At 42.1% G+C, this 23,037-nt stretch overlaps 1 protein-coding gene across 1 annotated transcript in view; it reads right to left on the reverse strand.

Annotated features, from left to right (window-relative positions):
- MOSMO (modulator of smoothened) overlaps positions 1-21,230 on the reverse strand; it is a 32,025-nt gene extending 10,795 nt beyond the window's left edge. Inside the window, exon 1 of the mRNA XM_088148091.1 lies at positions 20,892-21,230. Coding sequence (XP_088004217.1) covers positions 20,892-20,997 — 106 coding nt within the window. The 5' untranslated portion in view covers positions 20,998-21,230. The remainder of the gene's footprint in view (positions 1-20,891) is intronic.
- Positions 21,231-23,037: the final 1,807 nt, after the last annotated feature.

The raw sequence follows: 23,037 nt of genomic DNA on the forward strand, positions 1-23,037 counted from the left end.
GAGAAAAAAGTGAAATACTTGGGTATCACTATGACTAATATGAATTGTATGTTATACCAGAATAATTATGTTAAGACATGGAATGACATTACAAAGGACATGTTAAGATGAGAGAAATTACAACTGTCATTGTTGGGGAGAATTTCTGTGATAAAAATGAATGTTTTACTAAGGGTGAAGTTTTTGTTTCAAACAATACCTATTCTGACAACTGATGTACCATTTAAACAATGGCAGAAAGATATATCTAAGTCTGTATGGCAAGGGGAAAAAAAAACGAGTTAAATATAAAATACTTCAAGATGCAAAGGAACAAGGAGGATTGAGACTGTCTGATTTGAAACTGTATTATGCAGCCTGCTGCTTAATTAGGATGAAAGAGTGGATTTTGCTGAGAAATAAAAAAAAAATTATAATTAGAAGGGCATTATCTGAGGTTCGGATGGTTTTCTATGGTATGATAAAGTTAAGGTTAATGTAGATTTTAAGAATCAACATATTAGAAGTGCCATATTGAGAAGACGGGACAGATACTTTGCCCAAAAATGCCTTTATGGGTCTCAGCACAAGAAGCATTTTACAGGAAAGAAATAGTAGATAAAGAAAAATGGCTAATCAGCAGCAGAGAAATTTAGTTTTCAGTGGTTTTTGTATGCATAGTTAAGAGAAAGATTTAAGGTAGACAATAGGACATTTGGAATTGAGCAGCAGGAGACAGAATTTGAAGTTGAACCATGTATAAATGATGAACATGTAATTGCTAAAATGTATAAACTTTCATTGAAATCTGAAACGGAAGAACAAGCAAAAAGAACATGTGTCTGGGTCACTTTCTAGTGACAATCAATCTTTATTTTGTTCCTAGATCAGCATAAAATAACACAATACTGTAAAAAAGCAGTCATAACATTCACTACAGCACAAAAGATTACAAATAGCTAGTATTATGAAATATTAAAGCTAAGATTAGATAAAAAGGTAGGTTCTTTATATGTCACTATTAATAGAGATGTACAATAACAAATATTTCTTTTTTTAAAAAAAACCTATTGCTGATCAAAAGCAAACAAAACTACAGAATACAGAAAAAAACTTTTTGCTCACTTTCTCTTTCAGTTTTTATCTCTCTGGTTCCTTGCCAAGTCTATAGTGTCACCTCAAATTCTCTATTCCTGTGTTTCTCAACCTTGGCCGCTTGAAGATGTGTGGACTTCCACTCCCAGAATTCCCCAGCCAGCATGGCTGGCTGGGGAATTCTGGGAGTTGAAGTCCACACATCTTCAAGCGGCCAAGGTTGAGAAACACTGTTCTATTCATTGACTTTCTCTGCACCTTCAGAGAGAATTCACTTCCCTAGCCTGTTAACTTGTCTCTCATCCACATATTAAACTGCAGAACAGAATATAATCAGCAATCATGTTCATGATAATGTGTGTGTCTAAGGAAGCACATTACAATTTAAATTCAATGGAAGTAAACACACACACACCCCAATTTAAAATTTAAAAATCTGATTTGAATTTTAAAAAGTGAGCTTTTAAAATAGATTTTTACCCACACTGCTTTTAACACAGTGGAATCCAACGTTACCCCAATTCTATTAACTACTCAAATGTCTTTTGCTTGTTTTTTACTTCATGGGTGCATCTTCAGAGGAAACAGGCTGGCAATCACTGAAAGCCACCCTTGTGCAGCTCCCTGGAGAACACAATGAAGACTCTGTCAAACCCTGGCACACCACAACAGAGGATCTGGTTCAAGCCGAAGGGTACTTTTACCCAGCACAGAAAGTTTAATTAAATGCCAGCTCTGTTGCCCGCATGCCAAATCATTTTGGACATGTGTTTTACAGCACTGAAGAGAGAGTGTCAAGTCACAATGGGTCCAAAGACATCTAGAACCTTGTCTTGGAATTGCAAAAGCCTGCAAGTGGAGCACACGCATTCACATGTATGTACACATACAGAGGTGTCAAGTAATTCCAGTCATAGCTGACTAACAGAGTGATCATCCCGTGCCTGAATCTTGCAGTTCCCTTGGTGAGCATTCCAAAGGCTTCCTTCTTAATGGACCAATTCTGGCCTTCATCACACAGCAGCAGAGCCAGAAGCTACAAGGACCACATAGCTTTTCGGATGCTACACGGGGGTTTATATTTAGCATCACACGGAGAGGGAAAGTGGTTCCAGCTACAAGAAAACCTCAAAAACAGAGAGATCCAGAGCTCTCAAAGTGGCAGAGACATTCCACTGGAGTTTGAGATAAACAGAACAAACTCAGCTTTAAGCCCTTGCAGGCCAATTCTGACGGCTCTTAATTGGGGCAAAAAAAAAAAAAATGCATTTGATCCATGTCTCTCAAGTTCATGGTAAGTAGGAACATTATAGCCACGCTCATTAGTCTGTCTTCTCATGGTCTGCTCAGATTATTCCTACGTGTTTTTTGTTGGTCGGTCATTAGACAGAGCATCTTCATTTTTAGCACCTTGCACTTTGAGATCTTTCCAAATTCATTCCTTTGTATTCCCCTTCTCTTTTTTACAGACAGCCTCCACCACTTTCCTTTCCACCTCTGTGCTATGACACCAACCATCAAATCCTCTATTTTCTCCCTCTTTTCACATCTAGACTAAATCCTGTCCCTGTTTATTCAGAAATCAGTCTCACTAGAGTCAATGGGCTTATCCTCAAGTTAGCGAGCATAGGACTGCAACGTTAAGCATTTCATTAATGCACCTTGCTCTTTCCCCATTTGAACTTACTCTACTTTTCTCATAAAGATACCTGATTCATAATGTTAGATGATTTGCAATGTTTGCATAACACCTATAATCAACATGTGTTAAAGAGTACTAGAAATTAGAAACCTCCTCCAGTTTTTAATCTTCCGCCCACTTTTCCTTCCTTCCTCTTGCTACAAAAATATGGAAGAACATACCTACCATTCTGTCTCTGTTATCCTCATTCCATAGACACATTGCATCAAGCTATCTCATTGGGCTAACCCCAGTTTAGAATTCACTAAGCACGTTTGCTCCATTGCAAGGTCTGTAAAAAAAATTCCTGCCTGTTCTACATTATGGACCTAACACTGCACAGGACCAGTGGCCAATATACAAAACCTGGGTCTCAAAAGAAATATCCACCACAAAAGAAAACCTGCAAACACATGCATCTAAATTAAAGTATGGACCGAAGCTGCGCAGGCAAAGTAGGCAGAGTTCAAAGATGGCAAGATGTTTGTTTGTGACACCAAAAAACCAACATTCCAGATCTTTGACACAAGAGGTGGGACAGTGATGCCAAGCAAAACAGGAACATCATGCTGTATTAATTGTCTCCAGCAAGGGAAAGTCCCCAGGTTCATTGGATCCCAACTTCTCCCACCCCTTCCCAATGGATAAAGGGGCTGGGAATGGTTGTTGTTCTCCAACATACCTGGAATGTACTATGCTGAAAAATACATACAGATTCACAGTCTGCACGCAACTCTTCCATCATTAGACATAATCGTTAATTTGTTCAGATTCTAGAGGCGGCTTTTTTTTTTTTTGTAAAGAAAAACACACACTGGCCCTTTTGTGTAGACATCTGAATTGTTGACATTTTTTTTGGTCTCCTAAAACTAAATTGCATTTAGCACAGCCTAACCAGTTGAACAATCGAAGGAAGTCAAGTGTTTCTATCACTGGAATCCCCACAGCCTTCCTCACAGCACTCCTTCTACGCAACGGTGATCACGGTTCAACCCTTCTGGCAACATAGCCAAAGCAAAGGGGGCAGAACTTGGTGAGTTGTCTGGGCAATTTTTTACACTCCAAGGGAAACCTTCAAAAGTTTTCAGAAGCTTACATCAGCATGCTTTGGTAAGAACAGGTGTTGTCTGCATATAAATAGTGCTTGCTCATTCTCACACATACATGCACGCACAGACACACACTCAGTGTTGCCGTATTGGAGAAGAGGAAAAACATCAAAGCTTTGTTTGAAAAAGAGGGCTTGCCATGCTCTGAAATTAAAGCGTGGCTCTAAAGACCTATCCAGAAATAAGAGGGAATTTTTATCTCAATATAATCAGCAAGCGGTGTGGGTGGGGGGAATGCAGCAGTAACATCGAGAATAAATGTGACAGAGCTTTTCAGGTATGCATGACTGTATTGCTCTTGTGCAAAAGAAAAGCTACCCAGGTTTTAATGTAGCCACGTTTTGAGGAATAAGATTTCAGAGAGGGAGAAGAAGGGCGGCTGGAGGGGGGGGAAAAGACTCTCTGTGTCCATTATATGTTGGACTTCAGCTCTTTGTGCTCAGCCAGATTGAAGAAGGCTATGTGGATCTGTTTTTTAAACCAACAATAAATGTTTATTATTGTAGGATAGACAGAAACAGTAAGGCCCATTTTATAAGCCAGCCCAAGTCATAGAACCACCATTCAAAAACAACTACAGGTAGTCCTCATGTAGTGACTGCCTCGTACAGCGACTGTTTGCAGTTACGACAGTGATGAAAAAGTCACTTTCCAACCAATCCTCACATTTATGACCTTCAAAGGTCTGTACAGCAAAGGAAAGCCGAAGTCAGATTGTAAGTACCACCATGGTACCAATGGTGCCAGTCCCAATTGTAGTTGCTAAACAAGGATGACCTTTACTCCACAAGCCAAAATGCTTAGCCATAAGATGGGATCCACCAGGGAACACATTTGAAAAACAAAATATCCTGACAAGGAGGAGCTCTTTTGGGTGAAAGTGTGATTGGTTAGAGGGACTCAGAAGTTGTTCAGAATATTGGCCCATCTTGCCTAGCTCCAAAACCCACACAGGGCTCTAGAGGCAACATACACTATGACCTGTACCTGGAAACATACTGGCAATAGGAGGAGCTGCTTAAAACTGGCATGATAGATTTCAATAGCTGGCCCCATTGGTATCCTTAGTGAAGCACACCATGCTTTTCTTTGGGGGCATGATAAAAGTAAACCCTCAACTATTCTGCTTCCATAATTCCACACTCCCCCTCCTATGTCCATCTGATACCACTATAAAACATTTAAGCCTAATTAGATGCAAGATGTACTTCCAGCAGTCCTAATAATGCCTATGGAGTGTTGGGTCCACGCAGAAATTAAGTATGGATATGGGGTAAAAATACCCAAAGGAGGGGGGGGGAAGTGAGAGGAAACAGCCAAGCTGCTTTACTCATCTTCATATTTGTCTGTCATCTTTCCAAAACCAGCACCCACACACAGAAAAACCTTTTGGCCAAAAACTGCATGAGAGAGTTGATCTGCCTCTCCTTCCAAGGTCATGGCAGCTGAGAAGTGAAGCTCAGATGCTCATCAGAGCCCTTCCCAAGTACAAATCTCCACACAATTCCAGACAGTGCGTTCATTTTTTTTTCTTTTAAAGAAATATGAAATTAAATTAGCTGCATTCACCCATCTTGGAAAATCACAGCTTGCCTCTACTGTGGCTTATTAAACAGGACGGTCAATCTTGTGTAGATGAGAAAGGCAACAAAGGCTTATCTGGCCAATTCCTGGTTTGTTCATTTTCACCTGCTTTGGCCCTTGTGGATTAATCAGATGTTTGGGTGGAACAAAGAAACAAACCAGGAAAACGTAAATAGACCTTATGTTTCCTTTGGCATGTCATGCTAAGCCATTAGTATAATCAGTAAGCTAACAACAAATCATGGTTTCCAACTCTGACATTTCATAACAACCATGGTTTATCCATATATTACATGCCATTAAGTCGTTTTCAATTCCTAGAGACCACACAGATCCATTTTCTCCATGACGAACTATCCCCAACCTGTTCTTTCAAGTCTCCCAACAATGCCCCCATTGCCACTTATCCACATTTTACACCAGGCCAAAAACAAACAAATCCAGACATAACACAATATGTAAACTCAGCCAAAGACTCATTTAGATTTAATTTTGGCAAGAATACTTCCTATATATACATAGGAAGACCTGTGTGTGTGTGTGTGTGTGTGTGTATGTGTATATGTATATGTGTGTGTGTGTGTATGTATATAGATATAGATATATTTAAGACCTATATATATATATAGGTCTAAAGTGCAGATAGAATTTAAACCAGCACAATAAAATTACCAAAGAGACCCATTAACTGGAATGGGAGAAAAGAAATCCTAGAATTTAGAAATGCTCATAAAAACAGTATGCAAATTTCCACAATTTTGCACTTAATCCCTACAGCTCTGTTTCTGAAAACAGCTAAATTAAACCATTTAAAAATACTACAAGCACATAAATACATAATTACAAAGATCAAGCTAATTTTGGAGTGAAAGTCAGTCTGCAGATTGAAAGCTATTATGAGATTGTGAGCTGAAATGGAATTTTACTGGATGCAATTTGGGGTCCCAACACAGCTTTTCTGTAGCTCTCTTCTACTTAATTTGCTCATAAACCAAAGCTTTCATAATATTATAATAAAACCATCTGTTGCTAATCTTTCTGCTGGCTGTATTTTTTTTTTTTTTGGTATTAATTTTAACAGCACAACAAACTACTGGACACAAATTGATATCAACAAGAATTGCTAGCATGGCTCTGTTCAGTGACTTAGAAAACTCTCAGAAAGGGAGAAACTTTGCAAGTGGTGTGTGACCCCCATATCAGCCACTGGCATAAATTATAATCATGTACATAAAAGATATATTGGTGCAAGGAGAGATGTATTCCCACCTGATGGTCTGAAGCTAACTTATACTTTGTTTTTGTGGGATTTAGACTCAGTCCTCAAGGCTGTTGCGGCATTAGAACTTTCAACGGGCATTTAGAAAAAATATGTGACTAGAAGACCACAGGCAGTGAAATTACATATATGAACAGCTTGCAGGAAAGCTTAAATCTTCCCAGATGGACTTCAGTGTACATGATCCATGGGCAAACATTCTGGATTAACAAAAGAAGGCAGAAGGCATACGCACAGAAAGAATAGAAATACAGGTAGTCCCCGAGTTAAGAATGCCCAGGTTACAGATGACCCATAGTTAAGAACGGAGCCTCCTGTAACAAAATTCGAGTTAAATACACAACGATTTGAGTTAAATCCACAATGGTTCGAGTTCATTACACAATACTACTTATACAGTATTACACAATGATACTGTTCCGGCTTACGTACAAATTTGACTTAAGGACGGACCTTGGGAATGGAACTCATTCTGAAACTGGGGACTCCCTGTATATGTGTGAATATCCTGCAAGGGAATGGAGAGCACTTGCCTAGCTCTCCCAGATGTTTTGGATTACAGTCAGCCGCTGGCAAAGGATTATGAGTGCAGTCTGTTCCTCAGAGGCCCGGGAAAGCAATATTAGTCTCACGTGAAAGGGGCAGTCGCTGTATCTCAAAAATAACCACCTCACAGGGTTATTGAGGAGACAAGGGAGGAAGAGAGAGCAGAACGCCTGCAACTTAGCCCCCTGTCAACGTTTGTTTCTCACAAGATCTTTAATGCGAGAAGATAGTTATGCAGCTGGCCACCCGGGTTGGAAATGGCCAGTTTTGCTAGGTCAGCTAGCAGAATACTTCTTAGGCATTCAAACCACCTCCATGTTGCATTTTCTACCTAGACTGAAATCGACAGTTGCAGATAAAGCTGAATAACGCAGCGGCTAAAGATATACCATTTTCATGGGCCGGAAAAGCAAGATTGCAATTTTTTGCTTTTTTTCTCAGCCAGGATGACACAGCGTAGGAAGAACTGTGGCTACCGACAGAGGCATTTTTCTTCTGGTGCAATAAAAGATCCGTAAAGGGAATTGATAGCAGCAAGGCTGGGGAGGAAGAAAGAATACTATGACCTTCAACATTTTTGTTGCTGTTTCCCTGTTCTCCACCCCCCCCCTTTTAAATTTCTATTTCCAGGAGCAGAAGGATTAAAAAAAAACACCACTATGTGGAATGGTTGAACTACTACCAAAGGACTTGTATGATGAGCCCTTAGCCAGGTTCATGTGTTTAGTCCACTGGCTTTGTTTTAACCATGATGACCTGGTTCACACACAGACTGGATTCATGCCCCACACTAAGCTATCCTGCGATTCATGGCTTTGGGTTGAACTATACTGTCAAGTCAGCCTTTCTTATTAGCAAACTACAGTTTGTGACCTGGTGTTTGGCATGAGCCCAGCCAATGGTAGTTTATTCAACCAAGCAGAATTAAACAAATCATCGGTCCATGCGACATTTCTAAAAAAGCCATAGCTATGGTTTTACAAGTCAATTTTCTTTTAATCTCTTTGTTGTCCTCTACATTTCTGCAGCCAAATCTGGCAGCCCTAATGCTGTGTGAACTCTGCCAGGGGTTAAACACGACACAGCTGACAGCTTTAGTGAGAAACTTGGGTTACATCTTCATTCTTGAAAGCCCCATTTGAAACAAGCCAAGCAACCAAAAGACAAAAGGCAAGATTTTAGCCCCTCATTACAGAAAAAGATTCGAGAGCAGCAAGAAAGAAATAGTTGTGCTGTTTCGCCACAAAGATAAGATGCTGCACGCTTGTTATAGCCCAAGATATAACCACAATGCCAGCTATGATATCACATGTGCTAATGATCTACATCCCACTCCATCTGCACATGATTTTTACAGCCATTGTTCTGCTGGATACCCAAGAGAATTCTGCTGGTTCTGCCATTGTTGTCAACAGAGATGAGCACGATGGGAATTCGTAGATGTTATTTCAGCAGCCCTCTTCGGAATGCCTTCTGCTGTCATAACTGGGGGAAAACTTGAAGGGAAAAATATCTGAACCAGATAAAGACCGCTTGGGAGCAACAAAGAAACTACACACGGGTCCTGGATGCTTTTTCTTGTATGGAGTTATGTAGCAAATGTCTTCAAGCACTCATCTAGTTCATATACAGCACTAAAGAAGCCAAGATTTGTTTGAACGTTTAACATATGACCAACCATCCCCTTCCTTTTCTACACCTAGCCATTGAGGAGACCTCTCAGTTTCTTACATTAATTTCCTGAAATAAAGAACTGTGGCATTAGAACACCTACAAATTGCTACAAAAAACCAAGACTCTGATCCTGGTTTACAGGCAATATTTAAACCACAGTTACCCTGTTTGGATATCATGGGTGTTCTCTACAGCCAGGTGCATGAGAGGGAAAGGGAGAGGACTTAGAACTTGGTGTTGCCACAGACCGGTTGGTTGAAGGGACCTGTAATAGATGGCTGCCTCCACCTTATTCTTTTATTTATCACCCAACGGGCCAAGGCATGGTTATTCCACTTCTTCCAAAACAATATAAGATTACGAAGTGTATGTCATTTCTCCACATCCTTTGGCTAATTTTTTTTCTTCTGCCCCAGAGCTTGTTCTTCTTTCTGATCTTCTAAATTTGTTTGGTATATCTTCTCTTTTTGGTAATACAGACATGGATGCTGCTAGTTCCTTGACTGCAAGATTTTAATATATCTGTGAATTCTCATCTTCAAGATAGCTGTGAGTGCTTCCCAGCTGAGGAGCGCCTTGACAGAGTGAGACAACAACAAAACTTATGAAAAACTGTTTTCTCAGATGCCAGCAGGTATATACACAAATTAATGAATTGCACTGGAAGTGCATGTTGTGACTTTAGTACAAAATGACTCCCTTTTGAACAAGCATCTGTACGATGTACCAGGCTGGCTTCTAAACAACCTCCAGGGAAAATCCCTTATTTGACTAGTACAATAATCTAGCCTGGAAATTACATAAATGTGACTGTTGCCAGATCTGAAATTAAAAGAAGGTGCAGTTTGGGAGTGGTAGTGGAGAAGCACTCCTAGTTGCTATTGCAAAACTAAACAACTGGATGCCCTCCAGATGATACACACTCTGAAATTATCTACGGAGATTATAATCAACCTCAATGGGAGGAGGCCAGGGAATCACATTTATACAAATACAGTGATACCTCGGGATACGAACGCCTCTGCTTGCGAATTTTTCGGGTTACGACCAGCTCCGGCCCCAAAAATTTACCTCGGTTTGCGAACTCCGCCTCGGGGTACGAACCGGATTGGCGGCCATTTTCCACCGTGCCACGTGGTCCGTGGCCATTTTCCGCCCGTGCCACGTGGTCCGCAGCCATTTTCTGCCCGTGCCACGTGGTCCGCGGCCATTTTTCCGCCCGTGCCACGTGGTCCGCGGCTGTTTTTCCGGCCCTGCCGCGTGGTCCGCGGCCGTTTTCGCGCCGCGCTGTTTTCGCGCTGCGCCACGCCGTTTTTGCGCCGCGCCAGGCCGTTTTCGCACCGGGCCGTTTTCGCGCCGCACCGCACCCGGCCGTTTTCGCGCCGCACCACGCCGCACCTGGCCGCTTTCCCGCCCGACGTGTGGTCCGTGGACGCCAGAACGGATTAACGGTAATTACATTGAACCTTATGGGAAATTGCCTCGGGTTGCGACCAAATTCGGGCAGAGGGCGGAACGGATTAACCGGATTTACATTGAACCCTATGGGGAAATTTCCTTCGGGTTACGACCAACTCGGGATACGCCCAGAGTCACGGAACGGATTAAGTTCGTATCCCGAGGTACCACTGTACACAAATCAGTGGGCATGCACCACCAATACTCCATGTGGAATGAAACCAAAGGGAACCAAAATACGTACGATAGCAAGCATGACACAGTAATAAAAAAGGGAACCATCAAAAGAGCTTACCTATTCTTTTGGAGATGCCAGATATTGGTACGTATGGCTCAAGTATCCTGGAGAAGTTGGGAAGGTAAAAGATCTTCAGATGCCCTTTTCTTGGATAGTTCTACATTTCACAACAAAAAGCTGCTTGTTTTCATGGACATTACCCAGAGAAGAATGGAGATCTTCTATAAATCCTCCCAAAACACTACTATTCTAATTTATGCACTCGTAATAAATCAAACACACATGACAAATTAAGTCATTCCATTCGGACCTACTGCCATTTTATTAGGTGCCATCAGGTTAGTGTTAATTCTTAGTGATCACACAGTTAGACCTTCTCTAGGATGATCTGCCCCTGATCTGGCCCTTTAGGTCCCCCAATGGTGCACTCATCCCAGCTGCCTATATCTAATATATCTGTAAGTGTCATAAACACTCTAGGGTTCAGTTCCTGCTCAGTCATTGAATTATGTGGAATAAATAAGATGCAGCTGTTGGGCAAGAAACAGATTTAGCCCCTTGACCAATGAGAGAAATAATTTATCTAATACAGACTGAAAAGTGCCATGCTCTATTTATTTATTTATTAAATGTATATGTCACCCATTTCTCCCAGAGGGTGACTCTGGGTGGAGTTCTCTGATGTGGGAGTTAAGACCAACTCTTCTGCCCAAGGTACAGGAGCACTTAGACTGATATAGCTAACTTAATTATTTGGCATCCAAGTTTTTTATCACCATGGTTATTTTTCCTTAATTTATATTGCTACTAGGAAACTAGGAATTAAGTCCTAATAATCACAGCACAAGTTAATTAAAAGCATGACTACTGCCTTCAAGGAATGCAAGTGCAGTACAGGAACCTGATCCATTTCAAAAAACTTTGCAGCTTGCTACGAAGAGGACAAAGTGAAGAAATCAAAACGAAGAAAACATGAGAGCTTGCTCTAAAATCAACCAACATGGGTGGAGGAATCTGGGGAGGAATGAGAAGTAAGTCAAACTTAGAATGGTGACCTGATTCTTTCTCTGGTCAAAAATAAAACAAAGCATTGTTCTGATTACAGGTAGTCCCCAGTTTAAGAACGAATTCTGTTCCCAACGTCTGTCCTTAAGTCGAGTTTGTATGTAAATCAGAACAGTTTTATTGTATGATACTGTATAAATAGTATTGTGTAATGAACTCGAACCATTGTGTATTTAACTCGAATCACTGTGTATTTAACTCAAATTTTGCTACAATAGGCTGTGTTCTTAACTATGGGTCATCCTTAAACTGGGCATTCTTAACCCGGGCACTACCTGTAATCCAATTCGCACATGAGCTCAGCCAGTCTGGCCATGAAGGTCCCTTGGGGATTCATAACATTTCTTATGCCGCTAAAACAAGACGATTGGATTGGTATCATCAGGCCAATACTGGCTCATCTTGCATCATTAAGTGACTCCATTAAGTGATTTATAGTAAGATCTGAAAAGCATTTCCAGTTCTTGTCAAGAGTTGGAACAAACAACCACTCCAGGCAGTAGCCTGGTACATTTCGCTAGCAATGCAACTAAACAATGCCTGCTGAAAGTTGACATATCCTTCTTGCTATGAGTTGTGCAATTGGTAGATTTAGGCTGCCCTGCCCTGTTCCTCACCCCGTAAGTAACTGAATAAGGTACATTTTTTGCACAATGCAATTAGGAGAGATCACTTTGACTGGGAGAGGAAGGAGAGAAGAGGCTACTAATGAAATAAGGGATATGAGGCATGACATTAACTGCACTTATTTATATTATTACTACATTTTCTCCAGAGGTTCAAGGGGAAATTCTTGGAGGAAGCATCTCCTCCTTTCAAACGATACTAGCGTTTCAAGGTAAACTTGCAGGGACACCAGAAACGTCTCTCAAAAGGCAAGCAACAGCTCCCAAGAAGGAATTTCTGTACCCAAAGCGGTTGCCTATTTGACACACAAACTGCTTTCCTACAATTTCATCATCTTTAGTTTGGCACCCTGATGAGGATAATTAATTCCGACCGCATGGGTGAAGAAGTATAGTTGACTTCATCTTAGATGTGCTAAGGCCCAGCACTTCCGTTCTTTGCCTTTGGGGGAAGTATATCTATTCCCTAGTTAAATAAGTAGATCCGCTTCTAATACAGAGTCCAACGTGGGATTAGTTAGCCTGGAATAGGAATGCCCACTCTGGTACATAAGAGCAAATCTCAAATTCCTGAGCTACTCCATGACTGGGCATTGCATATTATTCTTAAGACAAACTGCAAAAATGGTTCAGAGAATGGCAGAAAAAAAAATCATTAGTATACTGGAAACTAAGCATGTCAAGGAGAAATTGTGGAGTCTGGATATATTTAGCTTTGGTTTTAAAAAATGACAGAAGGAAATTACGGTACGATAGGACTCCTTAAATAACTGGAATGCCACACAGAAGCAGCAGCTCTTCTCTGTCCACAAGCGCAAAAATACAATTTAATAGACTCAAGTTGCAGGAAGGCAAATTCCAGCTAACTATCAGGAAAACAAAAATTTCAACAAATCAGGAATGGAACTGACAGCTCCTTTGCTAGAGATGCACTCAAGTAGAGGTTGGACATCCATCTGTTGGGAATACATTGAAGAGGACAGTGGACCTTTTCTGGATCTATGATTTTATAGCTAGGCACCTCTACAGACCAGACAATAAGAGAGAAGAGGAGATGGTGTACAAGCCACAATAAAATCAAGTCTCCTGGGTGCTGTTTCTTGTCACCTAAGGTTCCTAAGCTACAGCTTGAATATTGGTCTGAATCCGAAGCAGCTGAATCAGGAGATGACACCAGATTTAAGCACATGTTCCATAAATTCTGAGTCCTTGTCAAATATGTCAGTGTTATGTCAATAAAACCACTCATGATTTTCAGCATTTGTGACAGGCGGTCTGTCCCACAGAGGCCACTTCCTATTGCTATTTTAAGGAGAATCCATGTTTGACCATCACAGGAAATGTTTTTCAAGATACACCACAGTCAGGTTCATGATAAATTATACCGATCAGCCTGTCAAAAGCCACTCTGCAATACTGCTCAGCAACTTATCTGGGGACACGCAAAGCTTAGCTTGGTTTCACAGCGTTTTGTTTTGTGAAAGATGGAACAAAAGCAATGTTTATGGAAAATTTTGACCCTAACCTGATGATCGAGCAGTTATATTAAACTTTTCGTTCAGCTGCTTTTGTTTCAGCTCATTATCATATTGACTGGGTTGCTCTTTATTAATGTGATATGATACAGATAAACTGTGCCAATAAAGGCAAGGCAGAATATAAAATGGGTTTCCCACCTAAAATTCAAGTGTCAGCAGCACTGAACTTCTTTTTGTCTTATTCTAGTAACGCACAGCTCCAGTGCTCAACAATATGCCCGTTTACTATTTCTAACACAATACTCAAGAGTTTCTTAAGCAGTCCCAGCAAAGGGCAACTTACTGTTATAATTCCCACCTTGGAAACATACACCTTGTAAGAGTCTTGTACTTTTTTTCTGATTTCATAATGCATTATTTATTACCTCTATGTCTGTATTTATGCCTGTAGATGTCTATGTGTATGGGTGCACGCTCACTAGCTGTATCACCATAAGCAAGAAGAAAAAACAGCTTCCATTTTACATCTATCAGCATATAGCAAAGTAGTTAACTCATATACCCATTTTAAATACATAGCATAGCCAATTATCTTCAGACTACACTTAAAATGACTGGTAGCTTACAAAAACCATTAAAAAAAAAAATTCTGCAGGGAAGTTCTGAGGTGCCTAACTCAGATTGCAGTTAAAATATCTCATTAAAATTCATAACTTCTTATTGTCATTATATGGCAGTTCACAGAGTTCTTTAAGCAAGAAAAAGAACAAGGTTGCTTGTATGTACCACATTTGTCAGCTATAGAACCAAATTCACTCCAAAGTAGTGGAGCATGCAAATCAAAACTGTGCCATGCCCAAAGTACCAAGGACGACCAATACAGCCATGTGTAAAAATGTGCCTCGGACTAAACGTCCGTGTGGGGTCCTTGTTTGAAAAGTTACCTACAGGGATTCAGCAGCTACATTTCAACATCCATTATAAGCTAACAGCACTGTCATAGGAAGTTATTTTCTATATTGCAGATTGCCACTGAACAGATGCTCACGTGGCAGCTGTGTGAATACTGTGTGAGAGTTAATTCAAGGCCCAGGCATCCATTCTAATTTCATAAGAGATATGCATGCTTGCTCTTTCATATATAAAAAGGTGGTGTACTTCTTTCTGGAGAACTCCCAAGCCGTCCCAATTTACTAGCAATTGAATTAGAGCTTCAAAATCTTAAAAGCCATCTTCCACGTGCTTCTCTCCCAACTGAGAAAGAAAAGCATCTATATTAATGAAAACCACAACATCGTGCCAAGATGTACATGTACTGCTAATTCTCAAGGAACTATTGAAGAGGCTTCATCAAATTCCAACAGAGTTGAAAACCAGGATTTTGCTGCCAGCTTGAAGCAGAAGACATGGTGCTTAAGGCTCAGAAGTGCACTTCAGAAAATGCTCTTGCCTCTAACTTTTTAAGATGAGGTGGATGGCAACCATAGGTCATCATTTTCAGTGATGGTGCTTCATTTTCTGAACATCATCCCCCAAGAGATGTTTGGCACTTTTTTTTCAGTGCTAGGTAAGGGCCTTTTACGTACTTAGCACAATTGAAACTTGCCTCTTGCTTCTTTCTTTTCATTCTGAATGTGTTTTGCTTATCAAGTCATGGAGAGAATTGGTCGAAGGGTGGCCCATCACATGCTTCAGTTGTTCATGGAGCCAACTGGTAGAAAGATGGCCCATAAAACACCTCAACAACTATTAACATTAAATACTATAATTAAAACCAATACACCAGTTATGACCCAATCTGGATCAGGGGACCCTGCAACTCATGCCTTGATCACCATGGAGTGTGATTACTGTGACACAGTCTAGGTGGAACTGCCTTTGGAGATGATTTGAAGTTGCGGCCAGACTGCTAGCAGGACAACCCTGCCACTGCAGATTAACACCAATGCTACAGTAGCTGTGCTGGATGCCAGTAAGACTCCAGGCCTAATTCAAAGAGCTGGTAATCACCTATAAAGCCCCACACAGCACAGCATGACCTGGCTAGAATTGAATGATTCTCCCGTCCAAACATCTAGAGAGGCCTTGCTGAGAGTTCCCTTCAGTTTAACAGGTTTTTTTTTGCTATTAGGACTATTAATCCTCTCCTTCAGATTGGGAGAAAATAGCTTATCTCTTCAAAATATTATTTGAATTGTCTATAGTTGAGAAACATCCATGAACACTGAAGGTTTGCCAAATATTACCCAATTCAGATCAAACTATTATTTGAGAGCTCTACACAAGGATAATTAAAAGTGCACAAAGAATCAAGGAACTGACATTAATGATTAGAGAAGAACAGTAGCTTGAATAAGTCATTTTAACCCTGGGCCATGTGAGGTTGGATTTGCTCTTTTATACAAGATCTCTGTCCCAGCTTCACCCAGGACATGATAATAAATCTCTCTCTCTAGAAACTCAACTGGCACTCAGGAGCTAGGAATGGAAGAATCAAGGACAAAGCTCAGGCAGATAAGTTGCTTTTACCGCAGATACAAGGAGTCCTTATAATGAAGACCAGCTCCTGCAGAAGTATATAACAGTTCTAGGGTTTAAATCTTATGGTTCTGTCTCCTGCTCTCAAGTGGTAATTGAATTTTGCTACTTGTTTCTCAGCTTAGACTTGAACACCAAAACTGAGAGGACCGCAGTCATTTCAAATAAAAATCTATGTCTAGGTTATCCCACTTTTTCTTCTACTTACTGTAGTTTATTTTAACTAGCAGCACATTTCTAGGGCATCATTCCCCAGTCTGATTCTCTATTCCTGAATGTGTTGGCTGACAGCTCCCAAAATTCCCAGCCATTAGTATACTGGATGGGAATTCTGGGAATTTTCAGCCAATATATCAGAAGGAACCAGGTTGGAGCAGGCTGGACTAGATTTTTATAAGCAAGCAAACAAACTACCAGGAATAAAGAACAGTTAGTTGCTGCAGTGAGCTGTTGAAGAAAATGCCCATAATTTTATCGAAATGTGAGGAAATCAGATAATTTTAAAGTAATGAAGGCAGAAAGTCTGTAGATACCAAACGTCTGGCAGAAAAAAAGATAATCTGTTTATCATGAGGACCAATAGTATATTACACTAGCATACAATATAGGTGGCATCTTTCTTCTGTTAAAATACTACAACTCAACCCCTGTTATGAGTGAATTGGTATGCCAGCAGTCATATAGGCTTGACCTCAGTGGCTCCCTTGCGATTAAGTGTCTTGCTCTGAAACTCCATCATCAAATGATATAAAATCACGACCAATATCTACACATCTTTTATATAGCTACAGTAGTCTTCTTGCTTTCACGGCAATTTTCACAACAGGAGGGCTGTTGCGTTTTCTGATTGCATTTATTCATGGTCCTTATGAACGATAAAATCATACTGAAGGAGTAGAAGAGCAAAGTATGTAACTGGAGCAATAACCAAACACTTCAAATGATTGTACTGATCCATTCCATAAAAATACAAATCTCTAGTTTTCTGAGCAATGTGCATAAAGAAGCTGCAAGGAAATTTTAAGCATTCCCCATTCCTATCTAGCAAGCTCTAAAAATGTTAAGATTGCAGAATTTCCAGGTAGGATAGCTTCTGGCACCTGGAACCTTATCCCATATCACCCAAGTCAGAGAAAGCTCATTTATATAATTCTGAAACAGATACAGAAAGAAAATCCTATCTATAAAGATATACAGGTTATCTTATGGTTGGATGGACCAATATCAAGCCTGTGTAGAGATCGACCAACAGGTCCCTGGAAGCCTGAGACCCACCAGCCACAGAAATCAAAACAAATTCTTTTGGCAAGTGGTTAGAAGCCACTTTGGGCTCCCACAGAATACACAATATAAGAAAATCTTACAAGTTGGCAGAGCTGCCCTGAAATCAAGATGGAACAATTATGTTGCAGATAAGCTGTAGGTTTAAAAAGGAAACAAAGCAAAAACCAGACAACGCAGCTGAGTAACTGCTACTATCTCAACTCTGGAAAAAAACAAAAAAAAAAACCTGTTTAATTTTTGTATGGTGATTAGCCAGGAAACCCAATTTATTGTCAAGAAATTTAAGACAATCAGAAGTAAAACAACAGAGAGATAAACATCTATCAGGATTGTAGTCAACCTGCTGTACTAGGTGAACTCTACAGCATTAATTAAGTCTATTCTGGCTGATGCACCCTCTGACATTGAAATTTAAATCCTTATTTCAAGGAGCTTCCTTTCCCTCACACAAACACCCCCCCCATGTTATCATATATATTTGCTAAAAGCACACACAGCAAAGTCATGCACACATACAAGCTTCTATTATCACATTTACAAAGCAAACAGTGCTGCAGTTTGAATCGTATGGCAAAGAAATAAATCAATTCCTTGAACAGCCTCTCCCATCACAAACACAAAGCCTCGGTACAATGAAGAGAACAGGCCCTTCTTTCCTGAGGAGCACAGGTACATACATGCTCCAAGAATGACCCACTACTTACAAACCCAAAGTTGGCTGTTTCTCACCCATCCTTTTTAAAACTCACTCTTTCTTTATTTACCTCCCCTTTATCTCTTTCATACACTCTGGGTATTATGATATACAACGGTGTTTCTCAAACCTGGCAACTTTATCAGCATGGCTGGTTGGGGAATTCTGGAAGTTGAAGTCCACACATCTTAAAGTTGCCAAGTTTGAGGAACACTAATATATAACAATTAGATTAAATAGATCTCCAGCCCAAATTTGCTCTAATCTCTGCATTTTCTTTTGGTTTGCACTTCAGCAGCAAGAAAACTTCACCTGCTTGTCCTTCCCCTGCTGTGGTCCTCTCCACTCAACCCCAAGCAAAAAAGGGGCTTTGGAAGGTCGTAAAATGAAGAATAAGGAACAGAAAAGGTTTGTTGCACAGGCAGCTTTTACTTATAGGGATGTTAATTCAAAGTTATTTTTTCCCACTTGTTTGCTGTTTTTTCTTCCTAAACAACAACCTGGAATGCACTTTGCTGACAGAGTACAAGTTACTTTTTCACCTGGAGTGAACCAAGCTCACAAACTCCTTCCCTTGTTTCTTTTAAAGTTAAATATTTATAAATCATTATCCAAGTGGGCCAAAGGTCATAGGGCCTTCTTATTGGCAGTCTTCACACAACACACTTAGCCTGATTAGAAAATTAAATAATTTGAATAATACTGTACACTAATCGGTAAACCAAACATATTGGCTCTATACAAATACATTACATAAGTACTAACCAAAGTTAAAACTAACCAAGTTTATCATATTTTGCAAATGCAACTGCTACATCTGGTTAAAGGTGTTGGGTGAACACCAACCACAGTTTATCTCATGTGGCCCACTCCCAAGTTCCCAAAATAATTCTGTTTTTCCATTTGCCTGCATGTTCTCAGAGACGCCTCTTTACGACTAGACATTCATTTCTCAAGCATATAATAAGATGGTTCTTTCCAAACAATGAAATGTTATGGGGAAGGAAAATTAGAAGTAAACCACTGCATCATTCTTTCAGTAACTTCGCCCCTATGTCACCTTCTCAATTATGAAAGCTAGTCTCCCAATGGGCTTACCTTTAGAACAACAGCATCAGTCAACATTAGCTCCTTCCAATGCCACACTCAAAATCTCAAAACAATAAGGTGTAGCAGGTACAGGAAATGTGAAATAGCTTCATGTCACCCACGAGTCTCCTCAATCAGGGGTAGAGAACTTCTGTTTCTCCAGATGAACTAACATGCTCAGCATCCTTCACTTTAGACCAATGTTTCTCAACCTTGACAACTTTAAGTTGGCTGGCTGGGGAATTCTGGGAATTGAAGTCCAGACACCTTAAAGTTGCCAAGCTTGAGAAACACTGCCTTAGACCATACTGACTTCAACTGTTAGACAATGGGCTACAGCAACTACTGGTGGGCCACAGATTACTCACACCTTCTATACATGGAGACCAAATTCTTTAGTAGCGCCTCATAATTCACACCAGTATTATACTTCTTATCCATTCTATCCCAGATTTATGGCAGAGGCAGGAAAACTTAACTGCACTCCAAAACGTCTACATGGTGGCTGACTGAAATTGATGAAGTCCAGCAACTGAAGCTTCTCCATTTCTAATGAAGTAGATTTTGGGGATATGTAAACGGAAAGAAAGAAGTATTTGTTTTTTCCTCTGTCCCCAAACGCCATAAAAGGATGGGCAACACTGGGCTTCAAGGGTTTCCTGACGGTGGTCTAGACAACAGATTTCAGTCTTTTGATAACGGTTACTAAACCCTGAAGCCCCACAGATACCAGCCATGAAAGCCTACACCATCATAAAAGGATCTTAGGGCAGACTTATGCAGCCCAACATCGGTTTCACTCCAGTGGCCAAGCAGAAACGGCAAGCACCAAAAACAGACCGCAAAAGCAGTGATCCTCTCTCACCCTGGAGCCCCACCATGCCACTGACCGCGACTCACCCAGCTTCTGTTCCAAGAACTCCTTTGACCAGGATTACGTTCATTCAGGTTAATCCTCAGCTTCCCCCGCTCTCCCCCACCTGCCCAACAACATTGCCAATACGCGGGAGACCAGTTTGGGTCCCACCTGAGAGGCGCCAAACAAGCCACCCTGGAGAAGAAAGCCCTGGGCTCTGTTCCAGCTTCATCCCCCTCCCCACTGCTTCTCTCTCGGCCCCCGGAAATTCCGCCTCTGTCCCCCAAAGGCCCTCAGCCCGAAGTCCACCCAGACCAGCGCCCCCCTTTCCACAGCAGCCGAAATCTTAACCGCGACCCCGCATCGAGGCCCCTCCGCCCCCGCGAACGCACTCGGGGCAAACGCCCAGGGCAAGGGCCACCTCCGTCCCCCGCTCGGGATTCGGGGGCTCGTCCTCCGCGCGCGTCGCGAGGGCGGCCGGGGGGGCTGCGGCACAGCCACGGGCTGCGGCACAGCCACGGGCTGCAGAGCCGGAGGCGCCCCAGCGCCGCCCCGTCCCGTCCCGCCGGGGCTTCGGCTCTCCCGCCCTCCCCCGGCCCCCTCGCCGCGCTGACCCACCCGCGGACTCGCCGGTGTTGATCCAGTCCGGGTTCGCCAGGCTGGCGATAGCGAAGATATCGGCGGCCAGAAAGAGGCATCCTGAGATGATGGTCAATTTGTCCATGTCCTCCGGCTCCGGCCGCGGCCCGGCTTCCCACAGGCGGGGCCCGGGCCGGGGGCTCCTCACAGCCGCGGCTCCATGGCTCGGCGCGGCCTCCGACCCCTCGCGCCGCCGCCTGGCCTGGCCTGGCCTGACCGGGCCGGCCGCCCGCCGTCCTCCGGTAGCCGCTGCGCAGGGGCGGCCCCTCCCCGCCGGGCCCCGAGTCGGGACGGCGCCGGAAGCAAAACCCGGGCAGCCAACACCGCGGTCGTGCCACCCGGAAGCGAAAGCGCTCGGCCCCGGTCCCCCCTTCCCCGCGCGCCTTTCGCTGTGGGCACCAGACGGGGCGGGGCCTCTGGAGGAGACAGCCACGCCGCCGACCGTCGCCAGGACAGCCTGGGTGGGCGTGGCTTCGCGGGAAGGCGTGGCTTGGGGAGGGGCGTTGAAGGCGGGACGGAGGGAGAAGGGCGTGGTCGGGGCGGGGCTTCGGGGGCGGCGGGAAAGCAGTTCCTCGTGCTGGGCTTGGGCGCCATGGGGGGAAGGGGTCGAAGCCAGCTTCCCCCGTCTTCCCTCTTAGTTGTGAGGAAAAACCCCCTGCAAACAGGGAGACCAAGGGTCTGTGGTTATACCGCTTGAAATAGTGAAAAACCAAACCTCCATTATTTTTATTTATTTAGGAGCTTTCTGTGACCACCTAGCTCAAAGTACTGTGGCAGCATATTTTTTTAATATATATTTATATTTCAAATTTAGTCACTGCCTATCTGACTCAACGCGTAAGAAAACATTAAACAAACTACAGAAGATAAATAAGATATTTTTTTAAAAAAATTGGGCCTTTCTGAGGCTGATGAAGAGGCCAGAAGCTTAAATTTGTATATTAAATGTCTATGCTGCTCTTCAGAACTAAGTTTACTTCTTGTCCTGAGCCTTAAACAGTGAGCAATGGCTTTATTTTCTTCATAGACCACTGCAAGGACAAGGGCTGAGTTGAAAACCCAGGAAACAGAGCAGTTTGTTTCTGTACTGCTCTTCCTCCCAGAAGATCCCAGAAATATTACATGAGATCCATAAGAACAATCCTAAAAAGATCATAATGAAATTCCACAAGCTCAAAAGAATCCCTGATTACCTCAGAAGACCCTTGAAAACTCATTTGCTGTTTTGTTCCAACCATCTTTTCCAGGTAACCCTGAAGAGGGTTCTCGGGTGAGAATCTGAGGATGAGTAAACCCAAAGTTGAATCACCACTTCTAATCACCACCCTGTTAGCTCAGGCATGGACAGAACTACATGCCAAATTGTTGGAGGACTCCTTTAATTCTCCTTGGAAACTTTCTGGATCTATTAAATACCTGGAGTGGATCAAGTCAAGTGAAGTCTCTTCGTTTGGGTCATCGACCAGCAAAACAAAGCTTTGAAAAATAGGATTACAGCCGTCCTATTGAAATGACAGCGTAACCTACATATTATAAAAATTAACTGATTTTTTAAAACTCTAACACACATTAATCATGATACCAGTACAACTAAAATTACAGGTTTCGGGTTTTAAGCATGAGAGTGCTTAATAATATCTATATTATTAAAAATGGCTCTAGCAGTTCATGATAATAATAAAGTAAAAACAGAAATGATCAGGGCTGTAAGCCCATGTCAGTCAAGTCAGTCAAGCTCGTGGTCATCATGAATGCCACTAACCCACAAGCTCCACCAGAATCGTCTCCCAGGCCATGAAGATTAAACCAAAACTTAACACCTTGGGAAATCCAGCATCGGTCCTGAGGCAAAGTATAGGAAAGGATATTGCTTGGCAGCTTGGCGCACAGTTTGCTCTATGTTGTCAGAATGACTTAATTCTATGCAGAGGCACCGGCATTCAGTCACCTCCAAGGCAGCACTTTCTGTAACTGCCAGACACTTACACACAATCACAACACTTCTTTTCTGACCTTGGTGTTTAGGTCCTGAAACCCATCTGAGCAGATTTCTGAGAAGGCAGCATCCTTAGTATTACCCCAGCCAGGTCTCATGTTCATCCATCACCATGTCATGAAGGTCTTA

This window comes from Python bivittatus, unplaced genomic scaffold, assembly GCF_059951505.1.
Source record: "Python bivittatus isolate LINGU-HERP-01145 unplaced genomic scaffold, Pbiv_v1 ctg000560_np1212, whole genome shotgun sequence".
Lineage (NCBI taxonomy): Eukaryota > Metazoa > Chordata > Lepidosauria > Squamata > Pythonidae > Python > Python bivittatus.